The sequence below is a fragment of the Felis catus genome, chromosome C1 (genome assembly GCF_018350175.1).
Source record: "Felis catus isolate Fca126 chromosome C1, F.catus_Fca126_mat1.0, whole genome shotgun sequence".
NCBI lineage: Eukaryota > Metazoa > Chordata > Mammalia > Carnivora > Felidae > Felis > Felis catus.
In genome coordinates this window covers 108483539-108496277 of record NC_058375.1, presented here as the reverse complement: position 1 = coordinate 108496277, position 12739 = coordinate 108483539, and the positions used below count along the sequence as shown (strand labels likewise).

Below are 12739 nucleotides of genomic sequence, written 5' to 3'. Positions count from 1 at the left end.
TCTTTTAAGTGGTGACATTACCTTGTTCTGTTTTTCTCCAGCTGGTTTCCCCATGGGCTATGCGGCCGCAGCTCCTGCCTATTCCCCCAACATGTACCCTGGAGCAAATCCTACCTTCCAAACAGGTATGCAGCCTGTATGTGCTGGGTGGTAGAAGTGCTTTGCATGGCCGGGGAGAATGTAAAGTGGGTGGGTGTTGAGAAGAGAGGTTATAGAATTAGGATTTGGGGTTGAGTTGATTTCTTGGTTCGTAAGATTAGCCTTGTTGTTGAGTGCAATAAAAGCTTTATTCTTACTGCATGTAGAGGTCTCTGGACACTGCGTTTCTCATGTTCTTCCACAACGTAGATCTTCATTCTAATCATAGGTTGTAAGTTGCAGGTAACTAGAGCCAGGATACATATTTATGAAATAGTGTTGATTACTAGAAACTAAAGATTATTTTGTCTGCTTAATAGGTGGAATTCCATGTTGCTAACATTTTCAGAGATAACCGATTTCTCCCATATTTTAGCACTTTGGTTATAGTTTTACTTCTTTTCTTTGAAGTATAGTTAACAATGTTCCATTAGATTCCATAAATCTATAAGTTATGCTGTGCTCAAAGTATAGCTACCATCTGTCACCAGACAACCCTATTACAATACCATTGATTACATTCCCCATGCTGTCTTACTTCCTCTGCATGAGAATATTTTTAGATTTTAGAAATCAGTGATAGAGTTGAAAGTTTACGTGGTTTGGGTCGTAACCTTGTAAAGAGAGTGGGGCTTTTCCTCTGTGAGCTTGCGCTCTGCTGTGGGCTTGTTGCAGGCTCTGTTCACCCAGATTGGACTTCGTGATTCTGCTGCAGCAGTAGCCCACAGTGACCTGAAGGCTTGGCCTTATGAGTCTGCTGGGGTGCTTCCCTTTTTTCATTTCAGAACACCTAGCCGCACACTGTTCACTTTGATAGAAAAGCAGATAGCTGTAGTGTCCTTACCTTGAATTCTCCTTATTTTGCCAATCATAAAATTCTTCCTTCTGTGACTCTTTTATGCCTTTTCCTTTCTTTAAAAAAATGTTTTATTTATTTATTTTGAGAGAGAGCGCATGAGCAAGGAAGGGGCAGAGAGAGAGAAAGAGAGAGACAGAGAGAGACAGAGAATCCCAAGTAGGGTCTGAGCTGCCAGCTCAGACTGCCACCAACTGTGAGATCACCACCTGAGCTGAAACCAGGATTTGGATACCTAACAACTGATCCACCCAGATGCCCGCCCTTTCTCCTTTCCTGTCCCTACTCTAACTGTATCTGTTCAGCTTGTAGCTCATAGGCTGTCGAACTCTGTGGCTTGGTCTTCTCCCAAGCTTTCTCCTGTGGTTCATGTTCCCTGCCTGCGTACGCCAGAGTAATGTTCCCAGATGAAGGTTTCCCAGATGAGACTAGTTTTTTGCCACATTGACTTGTTTTTTCCAAAATAGTTTTTGCTTTGTGTTTTTGGGAGCTTTTAATTACCCTTTTTCTCCTACCTGGCAGAGAGTACCTGCTACCTTGTTGCCTATCTTTTGGGGTCTGTAAAAGAAATCCCTTTCCTGGGATCAGTAGTATTATATTATTACTCACTGAATTCTCTAACAGCTAAATGGCACCACTCATCCAGGAGATCACTGATCTGTTTTCTCTCACTATAGATTGTATTTTTTTTTTAATTTTTTTTTAACGTTTATTTATTTTTGAGACAGAGACAGAGCATGAGTGGGGGAGGGTCAGAGAGAGAAGGAGACACAGAGTCCGAAACAGGCTCCAGGCTCTGAGCCATCAGCACAGAGCCTGACGCGGGGCTTGAACTCACGAACCGCGAGATCATGACCTGAGCTGAAGTCGGACGCTTAACTGACTGAGCCACCCAGGCGCCCCTATTGTATTTTAAAATTTGTGTATAAATGAATCATATGGAATGTACTTTTTCAGGGCGGGGGGAGGACTGGCTTCTTCTTTAATTAACATCTGTATTGTAGTCTTTTTTTAATTTTAAAAATTTTTTAGTGTTTATTTTATTTTTGAGAGGGACAGAACTTGATCAGGGGAGGGGCAGAGAGAGAGGGAGTCACAGAATCCAAAGCAGGCTCCAGGCTCTGAGCTGTCAGCACAGTGCCCAATGCAGCGCTCAAACCCACGAACCATGAGATCATGACCTGAGCCGAAGTTGGACACTTAACTGACTGAGCCACTAGGCGCCTCCATGTAGTCTTTATCAGTAATTCATTCCTTTTTATTGTGAGGTTCCCTTGTATGAAAATAACACAGTTTGCTTACCCATTCCCCAGTTGGTGAACGTATGGATTATTTGCAGTTTGGGGCTGTTATCAATGAAACTGCTATGAAGATTTGTGTACAAGTCTGTATGGATATATGCTTTCGTTTCTCTTGAGTAAATACAGAGGGGAGTGGCTGGTTCTTAAAGCAGGTGTATATTTAACTTTGTAAAAAATTGCCAGACTGTCTTCCAAAATGGTTGTAGCATTTTATGTTCCCCATCAGCAGTGTGTGAGAGGTCCAGTTCTTCCCAATACTTGGTGTAGCCATTCTTCTTCATTTTAGCCATTCTAGTGGGTGTGTGGTAATGTATATCATTCCAGTTTTAATTTGAACTTACCTAACGACTAATAATTTTGACCTTTTTTTTGTTATTTGCCATTTGTAATGTCTTTGGTTGAGTGTGTACATCTTTCACTGTATATCAGTTTTGAGTTTGTTTTCGTGTTGAGTTTGAGAGTTCTTCAGATACATGATTTGCAAATATTTTCTTCTGGTCTGTAGCTTTTTTCATTCTCTTAACATTGTCTTTAAAAGAGCAAGAGTTTTTATTAATTTATGTTTTTCTTTAAAGATTTTATTTTTACATAATCTCCACACCCAATGTGGGACTTGAACTCAGAACCTTGAGATCAAGAGTCACATGTTCCACAGCTGAGCCAGTCAGGCACCCAAGAACAAGAGCTTTTAAATTTAATCACTTTCAGGGTGTCTGGGTGGTTCAGTTGGTTAAGCGTCCGACTTCGGCTCAGGTCATGATCTCACAGTCTGTGAGTTTGAGCCCCGCGTCAGGCTCTGTGCTGACAGCTCAGAGCCTGGAGCCTGCTTCAGATTCTGTGTCTCCCTCTCTCTCTGACCCTCCCCTGTTCATGCTCTGTCTCTCTCTGTCTCAAAAATAAATAAACATTAAATAAATAAATAAATAAATTTAATCACTTTCAGGTTATCATTTTGTTAATTTATGGGTCATATGTTTGGTATCATTTCTAAGAAATGTTTGCCTAACCCAGATCACAAAGATGTTCTATTTTCTTCTAGAAGTTTCATAGTTTTAGGTTTTACATTTAAGTCTGTGGCCCGTTTTGGTTTAGTTTTTGCATATGGTGGTAAAAATGGATTGAAGTTCATGCATAAGAATTAGTTGTTTGTGGGGCACATGGCTGGCTCAGTCAGTGGAGCATGCGAGTTTGAGCCCCACACTGAATGTAGAGATTACTTAAAAATAAAATGTTTTAAAAAAAGAAAGAAAAAGGAATCCGTTGTTTGTTACCATGTATGATCATGCTGCAGATCACTCTAAAATGTCACATTCTAGAATTTTTTAGAACAGCTCACTTCTCATGTTTTCTTGGAGTACAAGTTAATGTAAAAGCATACTAAAAGCTTCCAACTCTTTTATTCTTTTACGAAAAAACCTTCAGATTTGTTTGAGGCTGGCAAAGCTGTTCTCCTTGCCCAGCGTGTATAGCTCCCCAAGAGGAAGCTTGGTGTTTGTAGATCTGGTCAGCTTTCTCCTTGGGTGCTACTGGGTGTCCTCCATCTTCTCCCGTGGGTGCCTCTGGGTGTCCTCCATCTTCTCCTGTGGGGTGCCTCTGGGTGTCCTCCATCTTCTCCCATGGGTGCCTCTGGGTATCCTCCATCTTCTCCCGTGGGAGCCTCTGGGTGTCCTCCATCTTCTCCCGTGGGATCCTCTGGGTGTCCTCCATCTTCTCCTGTGGGATCCTCTGGGTGTCCTCCATCTTCTCCCATGGGTGCCTCTGGGTATCCTCCATCTTCTCCCGTGGGAGCCTCTGGGTGTCCTCTATCTCCCGTGGGTGCCTCTGGGTGTCCTCCATCTTCTCCCGTGGGTGCCTCTGGGTGTCCTCCATCTTCTCCCGTGGGAGCCTCTGGGTGTCCTCCATCTTCTCCCGTGGGAGCCTCTGGGTGTCCTCCATCTTCTCCCGTGGGAGCCTCTGGGTGCCCTCCATTTTCTCCCGTGGGAGCCTCTGGGTACCTTCCATCTTCTCCCGTGGGAGCTTCTGAGTGTCCTCCATCTTCTCCCGTGGGATCCTCTGGGTGTCCTCCATCTTCTCCCGTGGGAGCCTCTGGGTGTCCTCCATCTTCTCCCGTGGGAGCCTCTGGGTGACCTCCATTTTCTCCCGTGGGAGCCTCTGGGTGTCCTCCATTTTCTCCCGTGGGAGCCTCTGGGTGTCTTCCATCTTCTCCCATGGGAGATAAGTCCTTTCTTGCTACTTTGCCATGACTGCTCTCAGGTTGTTGTAACCACAAGGCTGGGTTAGGCAGGTGGGAGTAATGGCATTGTTGGGAACGGTGGCTGCCTCATTCAGAGGAGCATTTGCTGATAGATGCCAGAGTTGTCAGCTGCCAGACTGCTGGCGCAGTATTGTCAGACCCTCTGATTTTTAGGAAAAGCTGGGAATAAAGATGTATATGAAATTTGTGAATGACAAAGTAAGCTGAGAATAAAAAATAATCTGGGAAGAAACCAGGATAAAGATGTATATGAAACTTGCAAATGAGAAAATAAAAGGCACTTTGAAGGTCCTTCCAGTGTCTCGCAGTGCTTTCAGCCACCTTACCTGAGTCTGGGCCATGGCTGTGCTCCCATCTTTTTCTAGGATCTACTCAGTGTTTTCATACTGTGAATTTAAAAATTTGCCTTTTTGAGGCGCCTGGGTGACTTGGTTGGGCGTCTGACCTCGCCTCAGGTCGTGATCTCACGGTTTGTGGGTTCGAGCCCCGCTTTGGGCTCTGTGTTGACAGCTCAGAGCCTGGAGCCTGCTTCAGATTGGTGTCTCCTTCTCTCTGCCCCTCCCCCACTTGTGCTCTGTCTCTCAAAAATAAATAAATGTAAAAAAATAAAAATAAAAATTTTCATTTTCCGTGGGCCTTTCATTTCACCTGATGAGCAAGCCAGAGTTGTCCTTATAAAAAAGTTAAAGTTTGTCTCCATTTCTGTTGTTTTCTCAGTCTGCCTTCTGGTTCTCTTCACACCACGTTTTGTAGATAAAACTAACGTAGTACAGGTGGTGTGTTTGTGGAGATTGGCTTTCAGAGAGTTAGTAGTCCTAATATTGCTTATTTCTTAGTTCTTCTAAGCGTGACATGATGAGGGTTTAGAGAACTTTGTAATGAGATGTCATATCTTTTGCTGAAAGATTCCATTACTTGAACCTGTAGGTGGAGGCATCATTCATTTCATCCTCATGGACAAGTGTAACAGGCTGAGTACCCATGCAGCCAGAGTGGGCTGTCCTTTCTTAGAATCAGAGGAATACATTGGAAAGAGTTTGGGCTGTGGAGTTACCTAGATGTGGCTCAAATCCAGACTGTATCACTCCTGGGAAAGTTATTTTATTTCATTTTTAGCATTTGTATAATGTTTTTCTTTTTAATATAATTTATTCAAGTTAGCTAACATACAGTGTGTATACAGTGTGCTCTTGGCTTTGGGAGTAGATTTCCATGATTCATTGCTTACATACAACACCCCGTGCTTATCCCAAGTGCCCTCCTCATTGCCCATCACCCCCACTGCTCAACCCTCAGTATTCTCTGTATTTAAATTTTTTTTTTCAACGTTTATTTATTTTTGGGACAGAGAGAAACAGAGCATGAACGGGGGAGGGGCAGAGAGAGAGGGAGACACAGAATCAGAAACAGGCCCCAGGCTCCGAGCCATCAGCCCAGAGCCTGACGCGGGGCTCGAACCCACGGACCGCGAGATCGTGACCTGGCTGAAGTCGGACGCTTAACCGACTGCGCCACCCAGGCGCCCCTGTTCTCTGTATTTAAGAGACTTGGTTTGCCTCCCTCCCTCTCTGTTTGAAACTATTTTTTTCCCCATTCCCTTCCGCTGTGGTCTTCTGTTAAGTTTCTCAAATTCCACATATGAGTGAGAATACATATTTGTCTTTCTCTGACTGACTTGTTTCACTTAGCATAATACCCTCCAGTTCCATCCATGTTGTTGCAAATGACAAGATTTCATTCTTTCTCATTATTGGCATTTGTATAATGAATTCACATGTTCCCTCAGCTGTGCTATTTGAGGATTCTGGCAAGCAGCATGCACAGTCAGGCTCCCGTGGCCCTGAGGATGCACATTCACACTTCCCCGTTTAGTCATGAGTATCTGAAATTAATATTTACCATTATCATGTAAAGTCACCAAGAACACATTCAATTCTTTGTAGTAAACTCTGTTTAAGAAGTGATTCAAACACTACATTAGCACATATTTTGGGGGGGATATTTATTTATTTTCTAAGTTTTTATTTAAATTTCAGTAAGTTAACATACAGTGTAATATTAGTTTCAGGTGTAGTATTTAGAGATTCATTACTTAGATACGATACTCAGTGCTCAACCCAACAAGTGTTCTCTTTATTACCCATCATGTGTGTAACCCATCTCCCCACCCACCAGCATACATTTTTTTTTTACTTTCTAAAAAACGTTTATGTAATTTTGAGAGAGAGGTGTGCACATGAGAGGGGAGGAGCAGAAAGAGAGAGCGAGTGAGAATCCCAAGCAAGCTCCGCACTGCCAGCACAGAGCCTGACACAGGGCTGGAACCCTGTGTCACGAACTGCAAGATCATGACCTGAGCAGAACAAGAGTCAGATGCTTAACTGACTGAGCCAGCCACCCAAGCACCCCACCAGCACACATTTTAAAGGGAGGAAAAAATGTTGCTAGGAGTGATGAAATAGTTTCCTTGGTTGCTTTGCCCTGCAGGGCTGGATGGAGGATAAATTGGGGAAGATTTGAATTATGTCCATGAAGTAAGACCCCAGGTTTGTTTAAAAAATAAACTTCATTTATGGCAGCCACACAGGAGAGAAAAGCCTTACAGTGTTACTGGGTTGTGGAGTCATGGGATCTGTTTCTGTCTTGTTTAAATTAAAGGTTTAACATGCACATAGTTTACAGATAACCTCATTCGCCTTCCCACTCCTGGTATGTGACCACTTGAGCATCCTGTGGTGAGTGGTTATTTTCTTCAACTGCTCTGACCTCCCTGGACCTGGTATCCTAGTTGAGGCCTTATCCTGGGGGTTATTCTTCTCCATCATCTTGAGTTGCTCGTGTCCTTTCCTTCTGCTTGATTCCGTGTCTTAGTTTACTCTTCAGTTTTAGTGGAGGGTCCCCTTTAGTAGTCTTTCAGTAGAGATTGGGAGAGTCACAGTTTTGAGATTTTTCATATCCTGAGGACATGTTGTTCTGCACTCACTTCAGTAGTTGGCTTATAGAATTCTGGGTTCGCAATTATTTCCTCCCAGAATTTTGAGAATATTGCTTAATTGTTTTCTAGCTTTTGTTGCTGCTGAGAATTTTGATACTTTGCTGATGCTTGATTGACTGTAATATAATCTGTGTTTCTCTTTGGTATTCTGTAATTTTTTTTTTTTTTTTTTGTCTCCAGTGTTTTGAAATTTCATGGTGCTGTGTTTTGGTGCAGGTCTTTCCTCCACATACATTTTATGATCTGAATTTTCTTTTTAAATTAAAAAAAAATTTTTTTTATTAATGTTTATTTATTTTTGAGACAGAGACAGAGCATGAACGGGGGAGGGTCAGAAAGAGAGGGAGACACAGAATCCGAAACAGGCTCCAGGCTCTGAGCTGTCAGCACGGAGCCCGATGCGGGGCTCGAACTCACAGACTATGAGATCATGACCTGAGCCGAAGTCGGATGCTCAACCGACTGAGCCACCCAGGCGCCCCTTAAATATTTCTTAAAGATTTGTTTTCTAAGTATTTATTTAATCTCTACACAAACCATGGGGCTTGAACTCAACCCTGAGATCGAAAGTCACATGCTTTTCTGACTGAGCCAGCCAGGCACCCCTATTGTTCTGAATTTTCTAAATAAACATCTTTTATGCTCAGAAACTTACTATATAAAATCTTGTGTGGTGTATAGTACTTTTAGAAGAAATGATCTATTCTACTACAAAAAGTTTTTGGCACCTCACAATTTGCAGTCTCAGAACAGTGGCCCTATACATGAGTGTTTCCCTAAGAGGAAGTCAGCCATTGGTGACTCACTTGTTTGATGAGAGTGAAAGGAGAAGCGCTCTAATCATTTTGTTGTCTGGGTTGCATTGCTGTGGATGGTCTTTTTAGGAAAGGAGAATCTGGAAAGCTATTAATATTTTTAAAAGACTGAGCAGTGAAGGTATTTGGTTTTGTATTGTGAATGGTTGACAAGTCTAACAATTATTTTAGAAGGCCATGTCAGTTTTGGATGCCGTGTGATAGGGGTGTGTGTGTATTTTAAGTTTCCTGTTGAGGGTCTCCTGTGTGACACGGTGGGTCTAGTGCTGTATAAAAAACAACAGCAGCGAAAAGAAGGTGCCTAGTCTAGCACACACTCAGTTTTTAACGTGACTGGGAGACAGGGTTTTTATTCCTTGAAACTGGTTTGTCTTGAGTATTGGATAAAAGGTGCCTGTATAAAAACACAAAATTTTCTGGTTAGTGTTAGGAGATAGCTCATAGTTACAAGAATATGCAGTAAGATAACCTACATTAAAAACCATTGCTGTCATTAGTAGAAATAGTGGGTGACTATTTTTCCAACATTTTATTGTGAAAATTTTCCAGTATACAGAGAAACTGAAAACAAATTCACATTGAACCTCTTGTGGACTGCCAAGATTCCACAATAAAATCTTTTAAAATCAACTTTTATTTCTGTTTAAGTTTTATTTGTTTAATCTCTGTACCTCATGTAGGGCTCAAACTCAAGACCCTGAGATCAAGTGTCACATGCTCCACTGACTAAGTCAGCCAGGTGCCCCTACAATCAACATTTAAAATTTACATTTTACTTGTATCACATATGTATCCCTCTGTCTATCCTTCAGTCCATCTTACTTTTTGACGTGTTTCAAAGTAAGTTGTGGACATCAGTTACACTTCACCCCATTTACTCCAGTGTGCATGTTGTTAATATTTGTTTGCAGCTCTGGGGTACCACCCTGGCTGGTTCAGTTGGTTAAGCATCTGACTCTTGATTTCAGCTCAGGTAATGATCTCACAGTTCGTGAATTTGAGCCCCACATTGGGCTCTGCACTGATAGCGCAGATCCTGCTTGGGATTCTTCCTCTTTCTCTGCCATTCCCCCACTTGTGCTCTCTCTCTCTCAAAAATATATACATATTTGTTTGCAGTTTTATTTTAGTTTCATTTTCACATGAAACTTACATATGCACAAATTTTAAATGCACCATTCAATCATAATCTCACAGGTGCATACACATAGTAGCTTTTTGGAGTCATCTCACCATCTTCAACAAAGCATACATATGAGGCAGGTGTTACAAAAGCCACCTTAAGAGACCTGGGGCCAGCTGGAGGGATTTCTGCAACAGTAGGTCTCTGGCCTCCATTAGAAGAAGAAAGGAAAGGCATTGTAGGTTGACCGTTCATTGGTTGTGAGTAAAGGACTTCACCTTCTTTCAGTGCATGTGGTTGACCAAAAGAGTGATTCTGAATCAGAGAACCTCTCTGTGGAGGGCTGTATGCCTGGGTCTTCATTGTTTTGGATTTATACTGTATTCCTGGAAGCTCACTCAGGTTGGCAGCTTCCACCTTGTATGCAGTTCAAAACTCCAAGCTCTTTTTGCAGTTTGAACAGTGACAAAATGGTCTTGGACTTACTTGTTAGGAATAGTGATAAGTTTTTAGAGGCTCTCTTTTCTCCAATTTTTCATCCAGGTCATGAATTTGTTGCTTGTGTGTTTTCACTTCCTCAAATAGCTTCTTCTTTTTCTGAATTAGTTTATTGTATTAGGATCAGTGAGATGATGGTGCATGGTGGGCACGCTTGTGACCAGTCATGTTGATGGAAGCACTGCACCTGAGGAGAGTGGCTATTCGTTGTTGCGACTTAGAGTTAACCTCGCAGTTAAAACGAATTTCAGAATAATTTAGGGAAACCTGGAAGGGTCTTTTCACTCTTCAGGGTGAAAACAAAGTAGTTGAGCTTGGGAGTTGCCTGGTTTGGACAAAGGAGTCAGGACTCACAGTCAGGTCTGGGTTTGTACCTGCTCTACTACTTGGGACTGGGTGACCTTTTGGACAGTATCATCTTTATCAGCATCTTCATAATGAACGCCATGAAGGGCATTCTGTGGAGTGAACCTAGGCACACAAAGTACAGGTCAGTTAGAAGAACTTCTAAGACTGACTTGGTCCTTGTCAAAGGGGGATTTCTTTCATGTGACTTGAGAAAAGCATCATTTAGAGCTGGTGTACTTCCTGGGAGTCATTCATTTTCTTTCTCTCTCTCTCTCTTTTTTTTAAGTTTATTTATTTATTTTGAGAGAGAGTGAACAGGGAGGATCAGAGAGAGAGAGGGAGAGAGAGAATCCCAAGTAGGCTCTGTGCTGTTAGTGCACAGTCTGTTGTGGGGCTCTATCTAATAAACAGTGAGATTACGATCTGAGCCAAAATCAAGAGTCAGACCCTTAACCGACTGAGCCACCCACGCGCTCCTCTCTCTTAAATTAATAACAAAATATATGTACACTTCTAACCACAGTCCAATAATGTAATTAAAATTTTTCAACTTTTTAAAGTTTATTTAAAAAAAATTTTTTTTTTATTTAAAAATTTCTTTTAATGTTAATTCTGTCTTCAGAGACAGAGAGACAGAACATGAGGGGCAAAGAGAGAGAGGGAGACACAGAATCTGAATCAGGCTCCAGGCTCTGAGCTGTCAACACAGAGCCCGACAGGGGCTTGAATTCATGAACTGAGATCATGACCTGAGCCCAAGTGCCCAAGTTGGACGCCTAACCAACTGAGCCACCCAGGTGTCCCCTTACTGTCTTAAGTCAAATCTTTTTACCATAGCCCTGGTGCTTGATAATTCCTCTCCCCCCCCCCCCACTTTATTTTGCTGTGATAAACACTGTGATGAGCATTTTTACAGTTGAATCTGTTCCAATCTATGCTTTTTTTTGGTGGACTTATGGGATGTAAAGACAGACATTTAATGCTAGATTGTGCCCTAGACGTGTACCCATTTGTATTCCTACAAAACAGGTATATCTTTTCTGTTCCTGTGTTGAGTATACTGTCAGTAGAACTTTCTCTTTGGTTTTTTCCTTCTCCCCCAAATGCCCCCTGCTCCTACCCCACACACACATACATGTATCAGGTCTGGAAGTGAGGTCAGATCTTTGTGGAGGATGGACTGGTCCTTAGTGGTGTCACATCTTGACTTCAGTCAGGGCTAGAACACTGCTTGGTTCCTCCCTGTGCCAGGTCAAAAGTGGGTTTGAATTAAAGCCTTTTTTTCTTTTCTTTTTAAATTTTATGTTAGTTTCAGGTGTACAACATAGTGATCCAGTTCTGTCTGTGTGCTATACAGCACAATAAGTGTATTCATCATCTCTCATAGTACAGTGTTATTACAATGTTACTGACTGTATTCTTTGAGCTGTACTTTTTATTCCTCTCCATGACTTACTTATTTTATAACTGGAAGTTAGTACTTCTGAATCCTCCTCACCTTTTCATCCATTACCATTGCCTGCCCAGCCCAGCAACCACCACTTTGTTCTCTACTTATGAGTCTGTTTCTGGTTTTTGTTTTGTTTTGTTTTTTAGATTGCACATATAAGTGAAATCACATGGATCTTACGGTATTTGCCTTTCTCCGTCTAACTTCACTTAACATAATGCTCTCTAGGTCCATTTGTGTTATTGGAAATGACATCTCATTCTTTTTTTTGTAGTTGAGTAATATTCCACTGTGTGTGTGAGAGTGTGTGTGTGTGGATGTAGGTGTACATACATATACATGACATCTTTATCTGTTCTGTCTTTGGGTACTTGGGTTGCTTCCGTATGTTGGTATTGTATATAATGCTACAATAAAAATAGGAGTGTATGTATCTTTCCAAACTAGTGTTTTCATTTTCTTTGGGTAAATACCTAGTAGGGGAATTATTAGATCACATGGTATTTCTGTTTTTAATTTTTTGAAGAACCTCCATACTGTTTTCTGTACTGGCAGCACCAATTTACATTCCCACCAAGGTGTACCAGTGTTCCCTTTGCTCCACCTCCTCACCAGCTCTTACTGTTTCTTGTCTTTTTGTTAGTAGCCATTCTGACTGGTGTGAAGTGATATCTCACTTCACAAAGTGGTTTTGATTGCATTTCCCTGATGTGAATTGAATGATGTTGAGCATCTTTTCATGTGTCTGTTAGCCATTTGATCTCTTCTTTGGGAAACTGTCTATTCAGGTCTTCTGCCCACTGTTCAGTTGGGTGCTTTTATTTTGGCGTTCTTTGTGTATTTTGGATAGTAACTCCTTATCAGATTTATTTGCAGATCTCTCCTCTCGTTCAGTAGTTTGGTTGTCTTTTGTTTTGTTGATTGTTTCCTTTGCTTTGCAGAAGCTTTTTAGTTTGATGTA

At 41.8% G+C, this 12739-nt stretch overlaps 1 protein-coding gene across 4 annotated transcripts in view; it reads left to right on the top strand.

Moving 5' to 3' along the window:
* The window catches only part of FAM168B (family with sequence similarity 168 member B), a 37302-nt gene that overhangs the window by 15723 nt on the left and 8840 nt on the right, over positions 1 to 12739 (top strand). For all 4 annotated transcript variants that reach the window (XM_023259193.2, XM_023259194.2, XM_023259195.2 and 1 more), the window contains exon 3: positions 42 to 125. In XM_023259193.2, coding sequence (XP_023114961.1) covers positions 42 to 125 — 84 coding nt within the window. The remainder of the gene's footprint in view (positions 1 to 41; positions 126 to 12739) is intronic.